Source organism: Eptatretus burgeri, chromosome 15 (genome assembly GCF_056783735.1).
Source record: "Eptatretus burgeri isolate ZD-2024b chromosome 15, Ebu_testis_v1, whole genome shotgun sequence".
Taxonomy (NCBI): Eukaryota; Metazoa; Chordata; class Myxini; order Myxiniformes; family Myxinidae; genus Eptatretus; species Eptatretus burgeri.
In genome coordinates, this window is record NC_140975.1 from 57,277,321 (window position 1) to 57,304,255 (window position 26,935).

Sequence of the window (26,935 nt, forward strand, 5' to 3'; positions counted from 1 at the left end):
TGCTCAGAGTAATTACACTGCATTACCTTTCGAACAAGGAAGGAATGTTCACATCTTGTAAATCTATCTAAATTCCCCTCCTATCGTATTACCCTCACGAGAGGGAATTGCATTTTGGTCTCTTTGTTTGTTTCTGTGTCTCACTGCATGTCATGTGCTAACGTAGGCCACAAACGCCACCCTGTGGTAGACAGCACTACACGTTATCTTTTATTCAACAGTGTACATCTATAAAGTACGTACTATTAGAATGCGAGTGTGTCTATAAAGCACGTACTATTAGAATGTGAGTGTGTCTCCAGAGTACGTACTATTAGAAGGTGAGTGTGTCTATAAAGCACGTACTATTAGAATGTGAGTGTGTCTATAAAGCACGTACTATTAGAATGCGAGTGTGTCTATAAAGGATGTACTATTATAATATGAGTGTGTCCAAAGAGGATGTACTATTAGAATGTGAGTGTGTCAAGAGTATGTACAATTAGAATATGAGTGTCTATAAAGCACGTACTATTAGAATGTGAGTGTGTCTATAAAGCACGTACTACAAGAATGTGAGTGTGTCTATAAAGTACGTACGATTAGAATGTGAGTGCGTCTCTAGAGTACGTACTATTAGAATGTGAGTGTGTCTATAAAGCACGTACTATTAGAATGTGAGTGTGTCTATAAAGCACGTACTATTAGAATGTGAGTGTGTCTATAAAGCACGTACTATTAGAATGTGTGTCTATAAAGCACATACTACAAGAATGTGACTGTGTCTATAAAGTACGTACGATTAGAATGCGAGTGCGTCTCTAGAGTACGTACTATTAGAATGTGAGTGTCTATAAAGCACGTACTATTAGAATGTGAGTGTGTCTATAAAGTATGTACTATTAGAATATGAGTGTGTCCAAAAGAGTATGTACAATTAGAATGTGTGTGTATATAGAGTCTGTACTATTAGAAGGTGAGTGTGTCTATAGAGTATGCACTATTAGAATATGAGCGTGTCTATAAAGCACGTACTATTAGAATGTGAGTGTGTATAAAGTACGTACTATTAGAATGTGAGTGTGTCTATAAAGCACGTACTATTAGAATGTGAGTGTGTCTATAAAGCACGTACTATTAGAATGTGTGTGTCTATAAAGCACATACTACTAGAATGTGAGTGTGTCTACAAAGCACATACTACTAGAATGTGAGTGTGTCTATAAAGTACGTACTATTAGAATATGAGTGTGTCAATAAAGCACGTACTATTAGAATGTGAGTGTGTCTATAAAGCACGTACTATTAGAATGTGAGTGTGTCTAAAAGCACGTACTATTAGAATGTGAGTGTGTCTAAAAGCATGTACTATTAGAATGTGAGTGTGTATAAAGTACGTACTATTAGAATGTGAGTGTGTCTATAAAGCACGTACTATTAGAATGTGAGTGTGTCTAAAAGCATGTACTATTAGAATGTGAGTGTGTGTAAAAGCACGTACTATTAGAATGTGTGTGTTTATAAAACACATACTACTAGAATGTGTGTCTATAAAGTACGTACGATTCGAATGCGAGTGCGTCTCTAGAGTACGTACTATTAGAATGTGAGTGTGTCTATAAAGTATGTACTATTAGAATATGAGTGTGTCCATAGAGTATGTACAATTAGAATGTGTGTGTCTATAGAGTCTGTACTATTAGAATGTGAGTGTGTCTATAGAGTATGCACTATTAGAATATGAGTGTGTCTATAAAGCACGTACGATTAGAATGTGAGTGTGTATAAAGTACGTACTATTAGAATGTGAGTGTGTCTTGAAAGTACGTACTATTAGAATGTGAGTGTGTCTATAAAGCACGTACTCTGAGAATGTGAGTGTCTATAAAGCATGTACGATTACAAGGTGAGTGTCTCTAAAGCACGTACTATTATAATGTGAGTGTCTATAAAGCACGTACTATTAGAATGTGAGTGTGTCTGTAAAGTATGTACTATTAGAATGTGAGTGTCCATAAAGTAAGTACTATAAGAATGTGAGTGTCAATAAACTATGTACTATGAGAATGCGAGTGTGCCTAGAAAGTACGTACTATGAGAATGTGAGTGTCCATAAAGTAAGTGCTATTAGAATGTGAGTGTGTCTATAAAGCACGTACTATTAGAATGCGAGTGTGTCTATAAAGCACGTACTATTAGAATGTGAGTGTCTATAAAGTACGTACTATTAGAATGTGAGTATCCATAAAGTATGTACTATGAGAATGCGAGTGTGTCTATAAAGTACGAACTATTAGAATGTGAGTGTCTATAAAGTATGTTCGATTAGAATGTGAGTGTGTCTATAAAGCACGTACTGTTAGAATGCGAGTGTGTCGAAAAGCACGTACTATTAGAATGTGAGTGTGTCTATAAAGTACATACTATTAGAATGCGAGTGTGTTTATAAAGTACGTACGATTAGAATGTGAGTGTGTCTATAAAGTACGTACTATAAGAATGTGAGTGTGTCTGAAAAGTATGTAATATTAGAATGTGAGTGTCTATAAAGTATGTACTATTCGAATGTGAGTGTGTCTATAGAGTACATACTATTAAAATGTGAGTGTTTCTGAAGTATATACTATTAGAATGTGTGTCCATAAAGTACGTACTATTAGAATGTGAGTGTGTCTATAAAGTACATACAATTAGAATGCGAGTGTCTTTAGAGGACGTACTATAAGAATGTGTCTATAAAGTACATACTATTATAATGTGATGTGTATATAAAGTATGTACTATTAGAATGTGAGTGTGTCTATAAAGTACGTACTATTAGAATGTGAGTGTCGATAAAGCAGGAAGGATTAGAATGTGAGTGTGTCGAAAAGCACGTACTATTAGAATGTGAGTGTGTCTATAAAGTACATACGATTAGAATGCGAGTGTCGATAGAGTTCGTACTATTAGAATGTGTCTATAAAGTACATACTATTAGAATGTGAGTGTGAAATAAAGTACGTACTATTAGAATGTGAGTGTGTCTATAAAGTACGTACTATTAGAATGTGAGTGTGTATAGACACTCACATTCTAATTTTACATACTTTTCATACACACTCACATTCTAATAGTAAATACTTTATAGACACTCACATTCTAATTTTACATACTTTTCATAAAGTATGTACTATTAGAATGTGAGTGTGTTTATAGAGTACGTACTATTAAAATGTGAGAGTTTCTATAAAGTACGTACTATCAGAATGTGAGTGTCTCTTAAGTATATACTATTAGAATGTGAGTGTCCATAAAGTACGTACTATTAGAATGTGAGTGTGTCTAGAGTACGTACTATTAGAATGTGAGTGTGTCTATAAAGTATGTACTATGAGAATGTGTGTCTATAAAGTATGTACTATTAGAATGTGAGTGTCCAAAAAGCAGGAAGTATTAGAATGTGTGTCGAAAAGCACATACTATAAGAATGTGAGTGTGTCTATAAAGTACATACTATTAGAATGCGAGTGTCTCCACAGTACGTACTATTAGAATGTGTCTATAAAGTACATACTATTAGAATTTGAGTGTGTATATAAAGTATGTACTATTAGAATGTGAGTGTGTCTATAAAGTACGTACTATGAGAATGTGAGTGTGTCTGAAAAGTATGTACTATTAGAATGTGAGTTTGTCTATAAAGTATGTACTATTAGAATGTGAGTGTCTCTTTAGTATATACTATTAGAATGTGAGTGTCTATAAAGTACGTACGATAAGAATGTGTGTCTATTAAGTGTGTACTATTAGAATGTGAGTGTGTCTATAAAGCACATACAATTAGAATGTGAGTGTGTCTATGAAGTATGTACGATTTGAATGTGAGTGTGTCTATAAAGTACATACTATTAAAATGTGAGTGTCTATAAAGTACATACTATTAGAAAGCGAGTGTGTCTATAAAGCACGTACAATTAGAATGTGAGTGTGTCTATAAAGTATGTACTATAAGAATATGAGCCTGTCCATAGAGTATGTACGATTAGAATGTGTGTCAATAGAGTATGTACTATTTGAATGTGAGTGTGTCGAGAGTATGTACGATTAGAATGTGAGTGTGTATAAAGTACGTACTATGACAATGTGAGTGTGTCTATAAAGCACGTACTATTAGAATGAGAGTGTCTATAAAGCACGTACTATTAGAATGTGTGTGTCAATAAAGCACATCCTACTAGAATGTGAGTGTGTCAATAAAGTACATATGATTAGAATGTGAGTGTGTCGAAAAAGCACGAACTATTAGAATGTGAGTGTGTCTATAAAGTACGTACTATTAGAATGTGAGTGTGTCTATAAAGCACGTACTATTATAATGTGAGTGTCTAAAAGCACGTACTATTAGAATGTGAGTGTGTCTATAAAGTATGTACTTTTAGAATGCGAGTGTCCATAAAGTACGTACTATTAGAATATGAGTGTCAATAAACTATGCACTATGAGAATGCGAGTGTGCCTATAAAGTACGTACTATGAGAATGTGAGTGTCTATAAAGTATGGACTATTAGAATGTGAGTGTGTCGAGAAAGCACGTACTATTAGAATGTGAGTGTGTCTTTTAAGCACGTACTATTAGAATGCGAGTGTGTCTATAAAGTACGTACTATTCGAATGTGAGTGTCCATAAAGTAGGTACTGTGAGAATGCGAGTGTGTCTATAAAGCACGTACTATAAGAATTTGAGTGTGTCTATAAAGTACGTACTATTAGAATGTGAGTGTGTCGAAAAGCACGTACTATTAGAATGTGAGTGTGTCTATAAAGTACGTACTATTAGAATGTGAGTGTCAATAAAGTACATACTCTTAGAATGTGAGTGTGCCTATAAAGTAGGTACTATTAGAATGCGAGTGTCTATAAAGTACATACTCTTAGAATGCGAGTGTGTCTATAAAGCACGTACTATTAGAATGTGTGTGTCTATAAAGCACATACTACTAGAATGTGAGTGTGTCTACAAAGCACGTACTACTAGAATGTGAGTGTGTCTATGAAGTACGTACGATTAGAATGTGAGTGTGTCAATAAAGCACGTACTATTAGAATGTGAGTGTGTCAATAAAGCACGTACTATTAGAATGTGAGTGTGTCTATAAAGCACGTACTATTAGAATATGAGTGTGTATAAAGTACGTACTATTAGAATGTGAGTGTGTCTATAAAGCACGTACTATTAGAATGTGTGTGTCTTTAAAGTATGTACTATTAGAATATGAGTGTGTCCATAGAGTATGTACAATTAGAATGTGTGTGTCTATAGAGTCTGTACTATTAGAATGTGAGTGTGTCTATAGAGTATGCACTATTAGAATATGAGTGTGTCTATAAAGCACGTACGATTAGAATGTGAGTGTGTATAAAGTACGTACTATTAGAATGTGAGTGTGTCTAGAAAGTACGTACTATTAGAATGTGAGTGTGTCTATAAAGCACGTACTCTGAGAATGTGAGTGTCTATAAAGCACGTACGATTACAAGGTGAGTGTCGAGAAGCACGTACTATTATAATGTGAGTGACTATAAAGCACGTACTATTAGAATGTGAGTGTGTCTGTAAAGTATGTACTATTAGAATGTGAGTGTCCATAAAGTAAGTACTATTAGAATGTGAGTGTCAATAAACTATGTACTATGAGAATGCGAGTGTGCCTATAAAGTACGTATTATGAGAATGTGAGTGTCTATAAAGTATGTGCTAATAGAATGTGAGTGTGTCTATAAAGCACGTACTATTAGAATGTGAGTGTGTCTATAAAGCACGTACTATTAGAATGTGAGTGTCGATAAAGTTCGTACTATTAGAATGTGAGTGTCCATAAAGTACGTACTATTAGAATGTGAGTGTGTCTCAAGAGTACGTACTATTAGAATGTGAGTGTGTCTATAAAGTACGTACTATGAGAATGTGAGTGTCAATAAAGTACATACTCTTAGAATGTGAGTGTGCCTATAAAGCACGTACTATTAGAATGTGAGTGTGTATAAAGCACGTACTATTAGAATGTGAGTGTGTCTGTAAAGTATGTACTATTAGAATGTGAGTGTCCATAAAGTAAGTACTATTAGAATGTGAGTGTCAATAAACTATGTACTATGAGAATGCGAGTGTGCCTATAAAGTACGTATTATGAGAATGTGAGTGTCTATAAAGTATGTGCTAATAGAATGCGAGTGTGTCTATAAAGCACGTACTATTAGAATGTGAGTGTGTCTATAAAGCACGTACTATTAGAATGTGAGTGTCGATAAAGTACGTACTATTAGAATGTGAGTGTCCATAAAGTACGTACTATTAGAATGTGAGTGTGTCGAAAGAGTACGTACTATTAGAATGTGAGTGTGTCTATAAAGTACGTACTATGAGAATGTGTGTCTATAAAGTATGTACTATTAGAATGTGAGTGTGTCTATAAAGTATGTACTATAAGAATGTGAGTGTGTCTATAAAGTACATACTATTAGAATGCGAGTGTCTCTTGAGTACGTACTCTTAGAATGTGTCTATAAAGTACATACTATTAGAATGTGAGTGTGTATAAAGTACGTACTATTAGAATGTGAGTGTGTCTATAAAGTACGTACTATGACAATGTGAGTGTGTCTATAAAGCACGTACTATTAGAATGTGAGTGTCTATAAAGCACGTACTATTAGAATGTGTGTGTCAATAAAGCACATCCTACTAGAATGTGAGTGTGTCAATAAAGTACGTATGATTAGAATGTGAGTGTCGAAAAAGCACGAACTATTAGAATGTGAGTGTGTCTATAAAGTACGTACTATTAGAATGTGAGTGTCAATAAAGTACATACTCTTAGAATGTGAGTGTGCCTATAAAGTAGGTACTATTAGAATGCGAGTGTCTATAAAGTACATACTCTTAGAATGCAAGTGTGTCTATAAAGCACGTACTATTAGAATGTGTGTGTCTATAAAGCACATACTACTAGAATGTGAGTGTGTCTACAAAGCACGTACTACTAGAATGTGAGTGTGTCTATAAAGTACGTACGATTAGAATGTGAGTGCGTCTATAAAGTACGTACTATTAGAATGTGAGTGTGTCAATAAAGCACGTACTATTAGAATGTGAGTGTGTATAAAGTACGTACTATTAGAATGTGAGTGTGTCTATAAAGCACGTACTATTAGAATGTGTGTGTCTATAGAGTCTGTACTATTAGAATGTGAGTGTGTCTATAGAGTATGCACTATTAGAATATGAGTGTGTCTATAGAGTCTGTACTATTAGAATGTGAGTGTGTCTATAGAGTATGCACTATTAGAATATGAGTGTGTCTATAAACCACGTACGATTAGAATGTGAGTGTGTATAAAGTACGTACTATTAGAATGTGAGTGTCCATAAAGTAAGTACTATTGGAATGTGAGTGTCAATAAACTATGTACTATGAGAATGCGAGTGTGCCTATAAAGTACGTATTATGAGAATGTGAGTGTCTATAAAGTATGTGCTAATAGAATGCGAGTGTGTCTATAAAGCACGTACTATTAGAATGTGAGTGTCCATAAAGTACGTACTATTAGAATGTGAGTGTGTCGAAAGAGTACGTACTATTAGAATGTGAGTGTGTCTATAAAGTACATACTATGAGAATGTGTGTCTATAAAGTATGTACTATTAGAATGTGAGTGTGTCTATAAAGTATGTACTATAAGAATGTGAGTGTGTCTATAAAGTACATACTATTAGAATGCGAGTGTCTCTTGAGTACGTACTCTTAGAATGTGTCTATAAAGTACATACTATTAGAATGCGAGTGTGTCGAGAGTATGTATGATTAGAATGTGAGTGTGTATAAAGTACGTACTATGACAATGTGAGTGTGTCTATAAAGCACGTACTATTAGAATGTGAGTGTCTATAAAGCACGTACTATTAGAATGTGTGTGTCAATAAAGCACATCCTACTAGAATGTGAGTGTGTCAATAAAGTACGTATGATTAGAATGTGAGTGTGTCGAAAAAGCACGAACTATTAGAATGTGAGTGTGTCTATAAAGTACGTACTATTAGAATGTGAGTGTGTCTATAAAGCACGTACTATTATAATGTGAGTGTCTAAAAGCACGTACTATTAGAATGTGAGTGTGTCAATAAAGTATGTACTTTTATAATGCGAGTGTCCATAAAGTACGTACTATTAGAATATGAGTGTCAATAAACTATGCACTATGAGAATGCGAGTGTGCCTATAAAGTACGTACTATGAGAATGTGAGTGTCTATAAAGTATGGACTATTAGAATGTGAGTGTGTCGAGAAAGCACGTACTATTAGAATGTGAGTGTGTCTTTTAAGCACGTACTATTAGAATGCGAGTGTGTCTATAAAGTACGTACTATTCGAATGTGAGTGTCCATAAAGTAGGTACTGTGAGAATGCGAGTGTGTCTATAAAGCACGTACTATAAGAATGTGAGTGTGTCTATAAAGTACGTACTATTAGAATGTGAGTGTGTCGAAAAGCACGTACTATTAGAATGTGAGTGTGTCGATAAAGCACATTCCATTAGAATGTGAGTGTCTATAAAGTACGTACTATTAGAATGTGAGTGTGTCGAAAAGCACGTACTATTAGAATGTGAGTGTGTCTATAAAGTACGTACTATTAGAATGTGAGTGTCTATAAAGCACATACTACTAGAATGTGAGTGTGTCTACAAAGCACGTACTACTAGAATGTGAGTGTGTCTATAAAGTACGTACGATTAGAATGTGAGTGCGTCTATAAAGTACGTACTATTAGAATGTGAGTGTGTCAATAAAGCACGTACTATTAGAATGTGAGTGTGTATAAAGTACGTACTATTAGAATGTGAGTGTGTCTATAAAGCACGTACTATTAGAATGTGTGTGTCTTTAAAGTATGTACTAATAGAATATGAGTGTGTCCATAGAGTATGTACAATTAGAATGTGTGTGTCTATAGAGTCTGTACTATTAGAATGTGAGTGTGTCTATAGAGTATGCACTATTAGAATATGAGTGTGTCTATAAAGCACGTACGATTAGAATGTGAGTGTGTATAAAGTACGTACTATTAGAATGTGAGTGTGTCTAGAAAGTACGTACTATTAGAATGTGAGTGTGTCTATAAAGCACGTACTCTGAGAATGTGAGTGTCTATAAAGCACGTACGATTACAAGGTGAGTGTCTATAAAGCACGTACTATTATAATGTGAGTGACTATAAAGCACGTACTATTAGAATGTGAGTGTGTCTGTAAAGTATGTACTATTAGAATGTGAGTGTCCATAAAGTAAGTACTATTAGAATGTGAGTGTCAATAAACTATGTACTATGAGAATGCGAGTGTGCCTATAAAGTACGTATTATGAGAATGTGAGTGTCTATAAAGTATGTGCTAATAGAATGTGAGTGTGTCTATAAAGCACGTACTATTAGAATGTGAGTGTGTCTATAAAGCACGTACTATTAGAATGTGAGTGTCGATAAAGTACGTACTATTAGAATGTGAGTGTCCATAAAGTACGTACTATTAGAATGTGAGTGTCCATAAAGTACGTACGATTAGAATGTGAGTGTGTCTCAAGAGTACGTACTATTAGAATGTGAGTGTCTATAAAGTACGTACTATGAGAATGTGTGTCTATAAAGTACGTACTATTAGAATGTGAGTGTCCATAAAGTACGTACTATTAGAATGTGAGTGTGTCGAAAGAGTACGTACTATTAGAATGTGAGTGTGTCTATAAAGTACGTACTATGAGAATGTGTGTCTATAAAGTATGTACTATTAGAATGTGAGTGTGTCTATAAAGTACATACTATTAGAATGCGAGTGTCTCTTGAGTACGTACTCTTAGAATGTGTCTATAAAGTACATACTAATAGAATGTGAGTGTGTATATAAAGTATGTACTATTAGAATGTGAGTGTGTCTATAAAGTACGTACCATGAGAATGTGAGTGTGTCTGAAAAGTATGTACTATTAGAATGCGAGTTTGTCTATAAAGTATGTACTATTAACATGTGAGTGTCTATAAAGTATGTACTATTAGAATGTGAGTGTCTCTTTAGTATATACTATTAGAATGTGAGTGTCTATAAAGTACGTACTATTAGAATGCGAGTGTGTCTCAAGAGTACGTACTATTAGAATGTGTGTCTATAAAGTACGTGCGATGAGAATGTGTGTCAATAAAGTATGTACTTTTAGAATGTGAGTGTCCATAAAGCACGTACAATTAGAATATGAGTGTGTCTATAAAGTACGTACTATTTGAATGTGAGTGTGTCTATAAAGTACATACTATTAGAAAGTGAGTGTGTCTATAAAGCACGTACGATTAGAATGTGAGTGTGTCTATAAAGTACGTACTATGAGAATGTGTGTCTATAAAGTATGTACTATTAGAATGTGAGTGTGTCTATAAAGTACATACTATTAGAATGCGAGTGTCTCTTGAGTACGTACTCTTGGAATGTGTCTATAAAGTACATACTAATAGAATGTGAGTGTGTATATAAAGTATGTACTATTAGAATGTGAGTGTGTCTATAAAGTACGTACCATGAGAATGTGAGTGTGTCTGAAAAGTATGTACTATTAGAATGCGAGTTTGTCTATAAAGTATGTACTATTAACATGTGAGTGTCTATAAAGTATGTACTATTAGAATGTGAGTGTCTCTTTAGTATATACTATTAGAATGTGAGTGTCTATAAAGTATGTACTATTAGAATGCGAGTGTGTCTCAAGAGTACGTACTATTAGAATGTGTGTCTATAAAGTACGTGCGATGAGAATGTGTGTCAATAAAGTATGTACTTTTAGAATGTGAGTGTCCATAAAGCACGTACAATTAGAATATGAGTGTGTCTATAAAGTACGTACTATTTGAATGTGAGTGTGTCTATAAAGTACATACTATTAGAAAGTGAGTGTGTCTATAAAGCACGTACGATTAGAATGTGAGTGTGTCTATAAAGTATGTACTATAAGAATATGAGTGTGTCCATGGAGTATGTACGATTAGAATGTGTGTCTATAGAGTATGTACTATTTGAATGTGAGTGTGTCGAGAGTATGAACTATTAGAATATGAGTGTGTCTATAAAGCACGTACTATTAGAATGTGAGTGTGTATAAAGTACGTACTATTAGAATGTGAGTGTGTCTATAAAGCACGTACTATTAGAATGTGAGTGTGTCTATAAAGCACGTACTATTAGAATGTGTGTGTCAATAAAGCACATCCTACTAGAATGTGAGTGTGTCAATAAAGTACGTATGATTAGAATGTGAGTGTGTCGAAAAAGCACAAACTATTAGAATATGAGTGTGTCTATAAAGTACGTACTATGAGAATGTGAGTGTGTCTATAAAGCACGTACTATTATAATGCGAGTGTCTAAAAGCACGTCCTATTAGAATGTGAGTGTGTCTATAAAGTATGTACTTTTAGAATGTGAGTGTCCATAAAGTACGTACTATTAGAATATGAGTGTCAATAAACTATGCACTATGAGAATGCGAGTGTGCCTATAAAGCACGTACTATGAGAATGTGAGTGTCTATAAAGTATGGACTATTAGAATGTGAGTGTGTCGAGAAAGCACGTACTATTAGAATGTGAGTGTGTCTATAAAGTACGTACTATTAGAATGTGAGTGTCTCGAAAGTATGTACTATTAGAATGTGAGTGTGTCTATAAAGTACGTACTATTCGAATGTGAGTGTCCATAAAGTATGTACTGTGAGAATGCGAGTGTGTCTATAAAGCACGTACTATAAGAATGTGAGTGTGTCTATAAAATACGTACCATTAGAATGTGAGTGTGTCGAAAAGCACGTACTATTAGAATGTGAGCGTGTCGAAAAGCACGTACTATTAGAATGTGAGTGTCTATAAAGTATGTACTATTAGAATGTGAGTGTCTCAAAGCAGGAAGTAAAAAATGTGAGTGTGTCTATAAAGCACGTACTATTAGAACGTGAGTGTGTCTATAAAGTACATATTATTAGAATGCGAGTGTCTATAGAGTACGTACTATTAGAATGTGTCTATAAAGTACATACTATTAGAATGCGAGTGTGTCTATAAAGTACGTACTATTAGAATGTGAGTGTGTCTATAAAGTACGTACTCCAAGAATGTGTCTCTGAAGTATATACTATTAGAATGTGTGTCTATAAAGTACGTACTATTAGAATGTGAGTGTGTCAAAAGAGTACGTACTATTAGAATGTGAGTGTGTCTATAAAGTACGTACTTTAGAATGTGAGTGTGTCTAAAAAGTACGTACTTTAGAATGTGAGTGTGTCTATAAAGTACGTACTTTAGAATGTGAGTGTGTCTATAAAGTACGTACTTTAGAATGTGAGTGTGTCTATAAAGTACGTACTTTAGAATGTGAGTGTGTCGATAAAGCACGTACTATTAGAATTTGAGTGTGTCTATAAAGCACGTACCATTAGAATGTGTGTCTCTTTAGTATATACTATTATAATGTGAGTGTGTCGATAAAGCATGTACTATTAGAATGTGAGTGTGTCGAAAAAGAACGTACTATAAGAATGTGAGTGTCCATAAAGCACGTACTATTAGAATGTGAGTGTGTCTTTTAAGTACGTACTATTAGAATGTGAGTGTGTCTATAAAGCACGTACTTTTAGAATTTGACTATAAAGCACGTACTATTAGAATGTGTCTATAAAGTATGTACTATTAGAATGTGAGTGTCGATAAAGTACGTACTATAAGAATGTGAGTGTCTATAAAGTACGTACTATTGGAATGTGAGTGTCTATAAAGTATGTACTTTTAGAATGTGAGTGTCTATAGAGTACGTACTATTAGAATGTGAGTGTGTCTATAGAGTACGTACTCTTAGAATGTGAGTGTGTCTATAAAGTACGTATTATTAGAATTTGAGTGTCGAAAAGTATGTATTATTCGAATGTGAGTGTCTATTAAGCATGCACTGTTAGAATGTGAGTGTCTATAAAGTATGTACAATTAGAATGTGAGTGTGTCCATAAAGCACGTACGATAAGAATGTGTGTTTATAAAGTATGTAATATTAGAATGTGAGTGTCAATAAAGTACGTACTATTGGAATGTGTGTCTATAAAGCACGTATTATTAGAATGTGACTGTATCTATAAAGCATGTATTATTAGAATGTGAGTGTGTCTTTAAAGCACATACCATTAGAATGTGTGTCTATAAAGTACGTACTATTAGAATGTGAGTGTCTATAAAGTATGTACTATTAGAATGTGAGTGTGTCTCTCGAGTACGTACTATTAGAATGTGAGTGTCTATAGAGTACGTACTATTAGAATGTGAGTGTGTCGATAAAGTACGTACTCTTAGAATGTGAGTGTGTCTATAAAGTACGTACTATTAGAATTTGAGTGTCGAAAAGTATGTATTATTCGAATGTGAGTGTCTATTAAGCATGAACTGTTAGAATGTGTGTCTATAAAGTATGTACAATTAGAATGTGAGTGTGTCCATAAAGCACATACGATAAGAATGTGTGTCTATAAAGTATGTAATATTAGAATGTGAGTGTCAATAAAGTACGTACTATTGGAATGTGTGTCTATAAAGCACGTATTATGAGAATGTGAGTGCATCTATAAAGCATGTATTATTAGAATGTGAGTGTGTCTTTAAAGCACATACCATTAGAATGTGAGTGTCTATAAAGTACGTACTATTAGAATGTGAGTGTGTCTATAAAGTATGTACTATTAGAATGTGAGTGTCTTTCAAGTACGTACTATTAGAATGTGAGTGTCGAAAAGTACGTACTATTAGAATGTGAGTGTGTCGATAAAGTACGTTCTCTTAGAATGAGAGTGTGTCGATAAAGTACGTACTATTAGAATGTGAGTGTGTCTTTTAAGCACGTACTATTAGAATGTGAGTGTCTATAAAGTACGTACTATTAGAATATGAGTGTCTATAAAGTATGTACTATTAGAATGTGAGTGTCTATAAAGTATGTACTATTAGAATGCGAGTGTCCATAGAGTATGTACTATTAGAATGTGAGTGTGTCTATAGAGTACGTACTCTTAGAATGTGAGTGTGTCTATAAAGTATGTAATATTACAATGTGAGTGTCTAAAGTACGTACTATTAGAATGTGTGTCTATAAAGCACGTATTATTAGAATGTGAGTGTGTCTATAAAGCACATACCATTAGAATGTGAGTGTCTATAAAGTACGTACTATTAGAATGTGAGTGTCTATAAAGTACGTACTATTAGAATGTGAGTGTGTCTATAAAGTACGTCCTATTAGAATGTGAGTGTGTCTATAAAGTACGTACTATTAAAATGTGAGTGTGTCTATAAAGTACGTACTATTAGAATGTAAGTGTGTCTATAGAGTACGTACTATTAGAATGTGAGTGTGTCTATAGAGTACGTCCTTTTAGAATGTGAGTGTCTATAGAGTATGTACGATTAGAATGTGAGTGTGTATATAGAGTACGTACTCTTAGAATGTGAGTGTGTCGAAAAGCACGTACTATTAGAATGTGAGTGTGTCTATAAAGTACGTACTATTAGAATGTGAGGGTCAATAAAGTACATACTCTTAGAATGTGAGTGTGTCTATAAAGTACGTACTATTCGAATGTGAGTGTCCATAAAGTAGGTACTGTGAGAATGCGAGTGTGTCTATAAAGCACGTACTATAAGAATGTGAGTGTGTCATAAACCTACATTGTCAATGCAACGTTGACACACAACACAAACCAACACACTAGCACACAAAAAACACCCCCCCAAAAAACAACTCCTGGTGAGGGTTTGCAATATCCGATTTCTCTTTCTGGTTCTAAAATGTCCCATTTGCGATGAAAAAACTACAAACCTTCTCTGTGAGCAATAAGTTTTTTTTTAAGATGGTCAGATGGAATCACGATTCCTTGATAGAATCACAAGCTGGTCAACACACTTGGAATATGTCTTTCAACCCTGACAAATATCACTCTCTTACCATCTCTCTCCAAAACGACCGTCTACTTTCTCAACAACCATCTCAAAGAGGTTCAGTCACTCAAACTCTTGCGTCTCACCCTCAGCAATGATCTCTCTTGGGAAAGGCACATTTCCAAGCAAGCCTCCAAAGTCAGATGCCGACTGATCATCTTCCATCATGCAAAGTCCTTCCTTGGCACAGCTGAGCTCCTATCCACCGATAAGGCTTTCATCTATGGCTTGACAGAGTACTGCTCTTCCCTCTGGTCTGGTTCCCCTGCCTCACATATGGCTCAGATTGACACCGTGGAAACCAAGACCTTCAAGATCACTGGAATCTCCCACGATGAAGCCGAGTGTATGGGCTTATCACTTCACAATCGCAGATAAGTCAGTGGTCTCTCTGTCTTCTTCTGCCTCCTTCCTGGTCTTGCAGGGCTCACACGATCCACCATCAACCCTCTTCTGGTAAAACTACCCAAATCCAGGATTTCTGCTCACCTTCACTCATTTGTTCCTTTCCCCCCCCCCCCCCCCACCTGTCGAACCAACTTCCACATTCTCTTCAATTTCATTCTTCCCTCCAGGTCTTCAAGACAGCTGTTCACCACCATCTCAGGTCATCCCCAATCCAAAACCATGATCTTTTCTACCCTCGTTAACCCACCGACCTCAATCCCTGAGAGTTTCCTTCTGTATCCATCTTGTCCATCCCACGCATCCTCTCCACACCCATTGTTTGTCTGCCTCCCTCTACCCGTTGCATCCATCTTAATCTGTTCAGTGCACTCATAGTAGTTCTTCCACGAGTTTCGACCATGTACACAAAAAAAAAATACATATAGACTCAAAAACCATGATCTTTTCGACTCCCATTAGGCCTCTCTCAGCTCACCTCTTTCCAAGTTTCCACTTTTTGCTTCCTGAGAATTTGCGGCTGTATCAACCTTTTCCACTCCCCTCTCCTCACCACCCCCACCCCCAATCTCCCGGCTGTATCGACCTTGTGTGTCCTCCCTTGTTTCTCTAAATCTCCCTCTATTTTGTCCCTCACCCCATCCTCGTGTCCGTGTTTCCTCCTCTTTCTACTGTTACTTTTGTTTTCTGTTCAAACTCCTCCACGAACCTCGACTCTGTATACAAAAAAAAGACGTGTTGTTCTGTGTTTATGATAAAATTTCCACCTGTGCAACACATACCTTACATTACAAATGGCCATTCATATATTACATATGCATGCATGGAAGATTTTTCGAAAGGAAGGGAAGGGGGAGCTAAAGGAGAGATATGGAGTGGGGGGGGGGGGGGTGGGGAAGTCAAACTTCTACCATTTTTGTACGTAATATGTGGATCTGAATAATTTTAACAGCAAAGTGAAGTTCACCGCAGTCCTTACCATAGACTTGGCTTGGCTGTGGTTTTTAGACCCTGTCATGGAGAGGAAATATAAAGGGTAATCAAAAACTACACATAAAGGTCAACTGACAAAGATGTCGCATCATTGCATGCAAGCACCAATAAACTAATTTAAAAAAATAAATAATCACAAATCATGCAATGACACAACACTTGACAAAAAGGAACAAGAATGACAACCAAAAGGTGCAACTCAGGTAAGCTTCTAGTGATGGGCAAAGGTGGGGTAAATATCCATTGGAGTGTTAATAATAATAATAATAATAAAAATAATAACAACAATAATAATGACAATAAAAATGGAGGACGGATAAACAGGTGCAAAAGCAAAGCCGGAATGGAGGTGGGGGAGGGGGTAGGGTGAGGGGGGGGGTGGGGTTGCAACCGACAGTGGCTTCAAAATAGGCTGTGACTTTAGAAACCCTGTGGGAATAAAACGGAACCAAAATGAACACAACAGCGAACACAACATGAGATTGCTGGTCTTGTCGACCTCACAGCCAGAAGACCCTTACCCCGATATAGCATAAGGAGGCGTTTCTTGACGGTGCCTGCGTGGGATAAAGCGACACTGAGCACAGTAAAGGACCAAAAGGAGAGGACATGAAACGACTACACACACACTGTGCACCATCACGCCCATCAGTGATTAAAATAATAATAATAGTAATAATAATTATCAAATATATATATATATATATATATATATATATATATATATATATATATATATATATATATATATATATATATATATCCAATAACAAAAAAAATCAGACGGAAGTGAAGTTGAAATTCATGACTGGGGAAAGGGTGGTCGTGGGAAGGAAGATTCAGAAAGATTTCAACAATAGATGTGGCTGGAAAGAGCAAATAGTACGAATCACTGTATACACAAGAGGTATGAATGAATGCAAGGAAAGAATCACAGAAGAAAAATAAAAACAGAACCAGAGGAATCTTCTTCTTTAATGGCCACAACTATTCCCATGTTATTGTGGGGTTGGCCGGGGAAGTTTTTGGCCCAAGTCTTGCATGAACTGGCTGGCCAAGCCTGACGCAGGACTAGCTAGTTAGGGTAGGAATTTGTAATTTTGTTCAGGGTGCCGGCAATATCTGCCTACTCTTCGCGAAGGATAGGGATCTTTAATGTGCACCAAGCACCAACTAATGCCGGCTTGCGGGACGCCCAGTTTCATGCCCATCAGAGGGGTGGTACAGACATTGATGAATCACTCTGCCTGTGAAACACTGGGATGAGAGTTTATCACTGGGTCAAGATTCAAACCCAGGCTAAGCTTAAAGGTCCCATGACACCCAAAAGTACTGAAATTTTTTATATATATATATATATATATATATATATATATATATATATATATATATATATATATATATATATATATATATATATATATATATATGTCCTATAGGAGTTTTTCATCGTGATTTCGGATCTGACAATATTTTTTCACAATACTCATTCTGTAAAATTTAAAAAACAAACTTCTTCGGGAACGCCCCTAAAAATTCTACTGAAAGGGGCGTAGCCCACATGATGTCAACTACAGTTTGACAAAGGCTGTACATAAATTACTCGGGTTGGTGGTCTACGTGATTCTATTGGCTTTCTGTGTGTTTCCACATTCGATTGGTCGACTCAATCGCTTTGTTCATCTCTGCTTTAAAAAAAATCGAACATTTGGATTTGAATCATGGATGACGGATTTGATTTGTCTGGTAGTGACAGTGAGTGTGAGAGAAATGAAGGATTTCAGTCTGAATCAGATGGAGAATTGTCGGATAACATAGTCACGGGAGGTGAAGTTCAGGCAGCTGGAAATGAAATACGGCCTTACCAGTTCGAGCCCGAAGCAGGACAAGCAGAGGAAACTGGCAATGAAATCCCCGGTGTTCATGATGATCGAGAGGACATCGAAAGAAGACTTGGCAATAACAACTGGTTAGACTTAATCTTATTCGTAATTCAATAATGTAAGTTCAACTTGCATACTGCTCGATATCAGAAATATTTTAGTGAGGTGACGTGACCAGCACAGCGCAGCGGACATGTTTCTCCACGGCGAATGAATCACAAACAAGGCCATCGCATGTCATCGGCCGTATTTCTCCGCGCATAAAACGAAGCAATCTCGATGTCCGGATACGATGAAAACTTGTGTGCAAAACACACCTTGCGACACAATTGTCTGGAGTAGTCCGATAAATCTGACGTTCTGTTGCATTTTTATTTATTTTATTCCTACTGTCGTCATGTAGCACCAGTAGAAAACAATGAAGAAAAGAGAATAATAAAAGAAAGCTACAGCACGTCAGATTTATTGGCCTAGTCGGACGGACGACGGATTTATCGGCCTAGTCGGACGGACGACGGATTTATCGGCCTAGTCGGACGGACGACGGATTTATCGGACTAGTCGGACGGACGACGGATTTATCGGACTAGTCGGACGGACGACGGATTTATCGGACTAGTCGGACGGACGACGGATTTATCGGACGGACGACGGATTTATCGGCCTAGTCGGACAGACGACGGATTTATCGGCCGATTCGGACGGACGACGGATTTATTGGACTAGTCGGACGGGCGACGGATTTATCGGACGGACGACGGATTTATCGGCCTAGTCGGACGAACGACGGATTTATCAGCCTAGTCGGTCGGACGGACGACGGATTTATCGGCCGAGTCGGACGGACGACGGATTTATCGGACTACTCTAGACCAGTGTTTCTCAACTGGGGTTCCCCGGAACCCTAGGGTTCCGCAAGAGGTCGCTCGGGGTTCCGTGAGAAACTAATAAATAGGCTAATGTATTTTTGAGTAGTTTTTGTTTGATATACACGTACGGCATATTAGAATTTTACTATACACGTACGGCATATTCTTGGAAACTCCTTGGTTATTATAATAGAGGCTTTAACCTCATATTATTTGCAAATATAACAACCATAGGGAATGTATTTAACGATGTCTATATGGCGCCAGTGTGAAACCGCCCTCACTGGTTAGTGGACGTCCTGTACGCGGCGGATTCGTGTATCATTGAGTGACTGACTCAAGTACAGGACGCATGCACGGTGTCCATCTATCTTCTCTGTGCTTCCTAGCGTGAAGTCTGTCTCTCTCTGTCTCTGTCTCTCTCTGTCTGTCTGTGTCTGTCTGTCTCTGTCTCTCTCCCAAGGTTAGTGCTTCTGTTTACCTTTATTGCTTCAGCTTTATTTGTTTAAGTTTTTTTTATCAAGTTGCATGAGGTGTGTTTTTTTTAATTGTCAGAGTCGGGGTTCCTTAAACCAGGTATCTGAAAAAAAATATATATTATATTTACCACGTGAACTACGATAAAAATATAAAAGAGCTAGATATTAATAAAGGTATATAATAATTTTTATGCAGGGGTTCCCTGAGACATGAAAACTATTTCAAGGGTTCCACAAGGGTAAAAAGGTTGAGAAACGCTGGTTTAGACTCTCGAGATCTCGAGTCAATCCACTCTGTGTGAGTTTCTGTATGTGACGTCAATGCTGCGGTTCGCTGAAGTAAACTTTTTTAAGGGGCGGGGCATAGCAAGTTGTGAATAGCTCCAGAAATGATCGAAATATTGGTCTAATTATCCCATTTTTTATTAAAAAAAAAAAAAAACGGGTGATTTCTTCACTAGGAAGGTCAAGTTAATATATAAATAACCAGAAAGTTTTGGGTGTCATGGGACCTTTAAAGGCGAGTATGTTTATGAAGAAAAAGAAAAAGAAAAAGATAACGAAGAAAAAGAAGAAGAAGAATACCAACAACAAAGGTAACATTTGGGAGTGGAGGTGGGGGAGCAGAATAAGAAAAAGAACACAAGAGGAAAGTTCTGCTTATTCAATCCAGAGCTTGATCCAGGTAGCATGATAGGGTCTCCATCCTACACTGCAACTTCCTGAAGGGCCCCTACTCTACCTCCCTGAAATAGGAGAGCCCCCTATGCAAGGAACACCTCCACACCTATCGATATCCTTGCCACATCAAACTCGACTCCCCACAGACACACCTAGGTGCTCTGCCCACTGGTGGCCAACTTTAGGAAGTTCCAGTATTGTTGACTAAACTTCAAAGAGAGAAACAGGCGACAGGACCCCTTGCCCAGCTCGACACCAAGGCTGGAGCTCAGGTCCACTAATGTTTGTTTGCGAGGGACTGGAGGCAATACCCATCTTGCAATAGCTTGCACTCAAAGGCAGTGAATATGGGAGGGTGGTCATGCCGAGTTTGGACATGCTTAATAGCATTCCCATCTGAAGCCTTCGCACATAATGTGAGGGAAGGAGAGAGAGGAGAGAGGAGATTGGGACCATACTCTGTGCAGAGCGTTGGTGCTGCTTCAGCAGTCTCCTTGGCTATAGGGCACAATCCTGGACGGGTCGCCACTCCGACACAGTATACCAGCATGCTGGCACTCATTTTGCCGACCTCGGAAGGATGACAGGCAGAGTTAACCCCACCTAGTATTAATTCAACAGCTGAACGGGATTTGAACTCAGGACCCTAGGATCCAAAGCCCGCTACCCTAACCATTAAGCAAACACCAGCCATATGTGAGGGAAATCAGGTTCCAATCCCATATGCTAAATGTTTGTCCAATATCTACGAATGTCCTTGTACTCATGTAAAAGTACGCCGACATCTACTGATGATGTCTTTGTCCTGCATGAGGTTTATGTACAGGATACCCTGTGCAAAAGAAAGAAATAAATGCAGCCAGGCATCTGACAAAGATGGAGAGGGAAGGAAGGAGCAAGTAGCATTCATTCAAGGAGACAGAAACCATCTGGGATCTACTCACATGCAAAATATCTCTCAAAAGGCATCAGAGACCCAAACTTGAAACTTTCGGGATACTTAAATTACAGTTGGGCAGATCAGGTCATGGAATAAATAATCTTCCTAACCTTTCATGGTATAAATATTAATATTAAAAACATACCTCTTTGCAAAAGTTTAAATATGACATCCGTTTAAAAACAAAAACAAAAAAAAACAACAACATTATATTGATTATAAAGGATTTTATGGTCACTGAAAGGGCAGCCAGGTGACGAAGGTCATGTCAAATTTAAGCGACCTGTATTCCGGCTCATACTCGAGCAAGATGACTGAAACACCGCACTTCGAATCTCATCTAGTGTACAGTAATAAACGTCCAAAATTTCAGCAAAATCTGAGATGGTCGAGTACATTCACGATTGCCTTGACGTGGAACGAGCAGCCATTTTGGATTTGAACCATGTCGTGACGGAACGGCCTACTTTACACCTACAACCTGAATGCGAGGTTTGTGTGTTGCAGATGCGGTTAATACCAGCTTCATCAGTTTGCTACACAAGCATGATTTTTTTTTTTCCCCTGAGCAGCCTTACCAAATAATACCCTTTCGCACAAACATCAACGCAGACCCATCGGGTCCCGTCGCAATAACTCTCACGGCCTAAACCGAAATGGTTTTCTCGATACGCAGCGCTGTCCCGTCTTGCCACCTCCCCTTTCTTCTCCAGCTTGGCTTTTCGGTTTTTGCAAGGAGTTTCCATACATATGTTATTACCCTGCGATCATGAAGCGAAAAGCAGGGTAAAGCGATCAGTAGCGTACGTACGTACGTACGTACGTCGTACGTGTCTGTGCTTTGTAAAGAGCGTACATCAAAAACCATTCAGCGGAGGAAATTGAAGCTTTACCACATGTCACATGACCATGTGACATGGCAGTCACTCTTGAGGTCAACATTGGCCAAATTTCTGAAATCCTCACTTCTCATCCGATTGACTTGATATATGAACAGGATTTTCATAAAAATGATCATCATGTCACGTAGTGTGGCAGCCATATTGGAACCGAGGGAAAATCTTCAGAGGAGAAACCGCTGAACCGATCAATGCAAATTTTAACCAGTTGATCAACTACCCATGGGAAATATGGTTTGATAAGGATGACGTCATTGGTCACATGGTCTAGCAGCCATATTGGATCAAAGTAAAATAAAAATGTTGTTGTTCGTCTTTCGGCTGCTCCCGTTAGGGGTCGCCACAGCAGATCATCCGTTATGATCCGCATACCGATTTGGCATAGGTTTTACGCCGGATGCCCTTCCTGATGCAACCCTGGTCGCCTCTTATGACACAGGGATAAGGATTGGGTTTCGCCATGATTCCGGGCTGCCCTACACCCTCTCATAGCACGGCCCAGCGCAGAGCTCCCATCCTCAAGCGATCCTCCAACCCAAGCCTCCGAGTAGCCGGATTACAGGCGCACGCCACTACGCCCGGTATCAAAGTAAAATAAAAATACAAACCTTAAAAAACAATAGTTGGCTCGCACCAAGTCCTTCTCAAGACTGTGCAGGGTATGTATTTTATGAATGGCATCTAGTTCATGAAAATGTATACCGCGTAAACAAGCCTGGGAGGAATAAGATGCATTAACATTGACACCATCTCGGAAGACATTAACATGCGGAAGTGGAGAGAGCGTTCAATGAGCGCATGAACACCATGTTATTGCTTGTTACCATTCTTGCATATACGTTTCACCAAATACTTTATAAAGCATAATGGAATGACTAGTAGTTCTAAAGTTATGCAACTGATTTCTACGAGCTTGCCAGTAAATGGCAGGGAAATGAGTGTCTTGGATAAACTTCTCGAGTGAGCCAGGGTGTCGATTTCCCTACTACAACACCATGAGCATCAGACAAAGGGTCAATTTACAGTAGACTTTACACTTTAAGCTGCAGTGGAAAATTTAACAGCACTGTATGGCACTTTGCATACTACACACTACGTGAATGCACTTGAAGTACTTTTCTGGCCCTTATCAGAATGCAATGAAGCGAGATGTAGAGCGAGAAGAATGTCAGATAGAAACAGCGATCATAACCTCCTGTCAACATGCTACTTTCGAAATGACGTATTGCCCCAGAATGCTCGGTGCGCATGTGCACAAAAACCAGGAAACTGCCATGTTTGGGACGAAATAAAGCACGCCGTGTGTCCGGGATCAGAATTGGTACCTAAAATGACTCGCAAAGCTTCTAAAAGTCATCAAAAAGACTTGGAAAGGTACCTGTGCATCTGCACAACCAAAGACTTGGAGAACTCTCTCAGCTCGTCGAACGAGCAGCTGCTCGTAGTACAAACTCTCGACCATGTGGGCCGGTGCAAGGTCCGAGTGGACGAGCGTGCGCCACACAACCCCCAGACGGATCGCTACCAGTGAATGGACTGTGTATCTAGATTAGGTGTTTCTGAACACCCATGGGAAGGACATCTGGGGCTTGTGAATGTGCAGGGTAAGCATAAAATTATATTTACGACTAATCATGTTGGGAGGGGGGGGATCTACGGGAGCCGTTATAAATATATTATTTGTTTCTGAGGCACGAGAGAACTCCTAGATTTTTGCATCTATTGCTAAAAGGAGAAGAATCCGTCCATGTGTGTGTCACAGTACATCCACGTGTGTGTGTCATTGTACATCCACGAACATTGTACATCCACGAATCATTGTACATCATTGTACACTGTGTGTCACAGTACATCCACGAACGACGCCGGCTCGCACTAATGGGAAATGGTATGAACCAGATACTTCCAACACATCCAGGTGCAAGTGACCAACATGTGTTGAAGACAAACAAAAACGTGAATTTATTTCATCAGAATGCCACACAGATCAACGTTAATTGCATTGCCACGAAGCAAGGCAAGCTGCAGTGGAACTCTCGCGCTCACCCAACTAAAACCCTAAGCTTAACCTTAACCCAGCACAAGTGCAGCACTAACCACAAGGCAAACTGTTCCATACTAATGGCAGCAGCAACTTTAACTGGACACTCATATTGTACGTTTTATGATTCAGGTTAGATATATCATTTTTCAGCATAATTGTCAACGAATGGAAAGAGAAATTGGATGCCAATACAGTACAATTGCATGAGTAATTGCAGTGCTGTGCTGCGGTGTCATCTTTTGCTGTTCCGATTCATCGTTTGGTTGACAATGGCTGTGTTTAGCATATTGCCACTCAAATAAGCGACAGGCGAATATCGTGACTTGAATGAAGCAGCGGAGAAAGGCAAATGGTGGTGGGGAATTGCATGTTCAATGCTGCATTATTTATTTACCATTCCATAGCATGCCAAGTTAACAACTACATGCTAAGTGAACCAAAACATCAACCTACCCTCGGTGCCGTTCTGTTGATCATAGCCCCGCTTTCCAAGGATGGGTGGTGAGCTGTGGTTCAGCACGGAAGACAGCTTGGTAGGGGTGATGCCACTGACAGCACGAGCAGTAAGTGCAGGCAAAGGGCGCTTAGGGTTAGGGCATGGATTTGACTCTAAGGGACGTGGGGAATTAATGGGAGATTAACATAAGGACAATGCACGAAAGACTCAAATCAAAATGATCAAGGAAATGATCACCAGCTCCAAGGGACTGCTCGGTGGGGTTCATCAAGCCCCTTGGATAGATTAACTCTAAAGAGCAGACATCCACATTCTCCAACCCACCCAAGTACTTCACGACTGCTTCCAAAGGCTTCCGCGTTACGGGCTTGACCTTCAGTGGATTCTTCGAGGCTTCGACCAGCCTCGCTGTACCTGCAAACATGTTAAAGCTTACTTGCAATTGTAGAAACATGGTGAGAAACTTTTCCAAGCAACCTTAGGTACTAGGTTTACAGAGCCATGCAAACCTGCATATGGGAAAGCATGGCTCTCTCCGAAGATAAAACACAAGTTGTGCCATTATTATGAGCGCTATTCTTTCGAAGATTAAATTTATCAGGAAATTACAGTTAATGAGCAGGAAATGAGCTAAAAGTTGATTGGAAGAAGAAAAAAAAAAAACAAAAGAAAAAAAAAAACAGTAGACGACCACAGTTTGAAGGAAGGGGATGGGTTCGGGTATTATCATTTTAATTGTGATAAACGCGAGATCCAGCGTCCGTCATCCGTCGGTTCCTTAATCACCCTATTGCCAATTAGCTCAGCCCCGACCCTTCTGTTAGTTAACTCATCGAATAACCTCAATATCTGTGCCATTTTCATACATTTATCCTTTTAAAGTCAGATTTCCTAATTGTTACAAGCAGCCGATCAATGTGTGTGTGTGTGTGCGTGTGCGTGTGCGTGCGCACGCGTGTGCCATTATACATGCACACAGTTCTGGTAAGATTGTGACATCACAGCAGGTCCCCCAGTGCTGGCAGTCAACGCCACTGTCATACAAAAGGCATTACGCCTCGTCCGAGATCCCAAATGAAGTCAGGAGAATTCTTCATCTAATCATACGTTATCAAATACTATTTACAACACAAAACTCGGCGAATTGGTGAAGTGTACTTTGAAATATATCCATAATTTCTTCAATATCACAATCTCAAAATAGATAGGGATTCGGCGACAGGTAACCAATATTTTGTCTTTTACAGTAGCCTAGGTAACTTTTCTTTTTTCATATGGAGTTCTGTTATTAGCTTTGCCACCGAAGGTAGATGGAGGTAATGCTTTCAACCCTGTCTGTCTGTTCGCTTGTGAGCATGATATCTCAAAAAGTTATGTACGGATTTGGATGAAACTTGGAAGACATGTTGCGTGTAAGACAAGGATGAATTGATTCGATTTTGGTGAAGATCCGGATCTGAATCATTTTTAAAGTGATTATTCACAATCGAAAGATCGGGCAAAAAATGATGCACGGCATATTTTTAAAAGGTGTGGATGGATGACGAAACTCAGTGGATGAGTTGGTTTGATGACATTGACAAGAACAAGCTGATTAGATTTTGGTAAAAATCCAGATGCAGATCCGGTCTATCAGTGGGATATAAAACGTAACCTGTTCGGCTTGATGGACGTATGCATTCTACCGAGTGCTATTCTCGCTCGTATTTGCTTGCTACTTAATATCGGTTTTGCAATGGATGTGAATATTCACACCTTTAGAAGAGATATTCGAATTCAAAGTTGCATATTGTGGGAGACGTGGCACACTGCTTGAGGTAGGGCTGAAGGGTCTATGACGACGTATGCACAACAGGAGGAAAGTATCGGGACTGTAGGAAATGAACAGAGTTCTTACATTATTTAGAAACATCTATTGAATTTCCAAGTGTCACTGCAACTCCCAAATGCTTGTTGACATCAGACGTACTACTGTGCTTTTATTCTTCAAAAAAAGGTAAAGGTTTTTGGAAAATCCTCCATCTCTTTGCTGAAGACTACCCTCTGTCAGGAGGATGAGGGATTATCATGGCAGACAGGCAGCAGCCTCTTCTCTCCATTCAGACCTTCAAAAAAAAATATCACAAGCTGGTCAAACACTTGGAACATGTTCTTCAATCCTGACAAATCCAACTCTGCCTCTGTCTCTGTCTGTGAAAGGACTGTTCTGCACACCCTCAAAATCTACTTTCTGAACAACCCTCTTGAAGAGGTTCAGCCT

General features: G+C 38.2%; 1 protein-coding gene and 1 pseudogene across 7 annotated transcripts in view; both read right to left on the reverse strand.

Moving 5' to 3' along the window:
• LOC147012249 (metastasis-associated protein MTA1-like) overlaps positions 1-26,935 on the reverse strand; it is a 116,593-nt gene that overhangs the window by 10,763 nt on the left and 78,895 nt on the right. For 4 of the 7 annotated variants that reach the window (XM_085856126.1, XM_085856125.1, XM_085856128.1 and 1 more), the window contains 4 exons: positions 25,000-25,089; positions 24,672-24,827; positions 16,945-16,980; positions 16,410-16,441 (listed from right to left, as the gene is read on the reverse strand). In XM_085856126.1, coding sequence (XP_085712252.1) covers positions 16,410-16,441; positions 16,945-16,980; positions 24,672-24,827; positions 25,000-25,089 — 314 coding nt within the window. The remainder of the gene's footprint in view (positions 1-16,409; positions 16,442-16,944; positions 16,981-24,671; positions 24,828-24,999; positions 25,090-26,935) is intronic. The other 3 variants (XM_085856127.1, XM_085856129.1, XM_085856124.1) reach the window with 1 other exon arrangement.
• On the reverse strand, positions 22,617-22,757 carry LOC147012250 (signal recognition particle RNA; annotated as a pseudogene).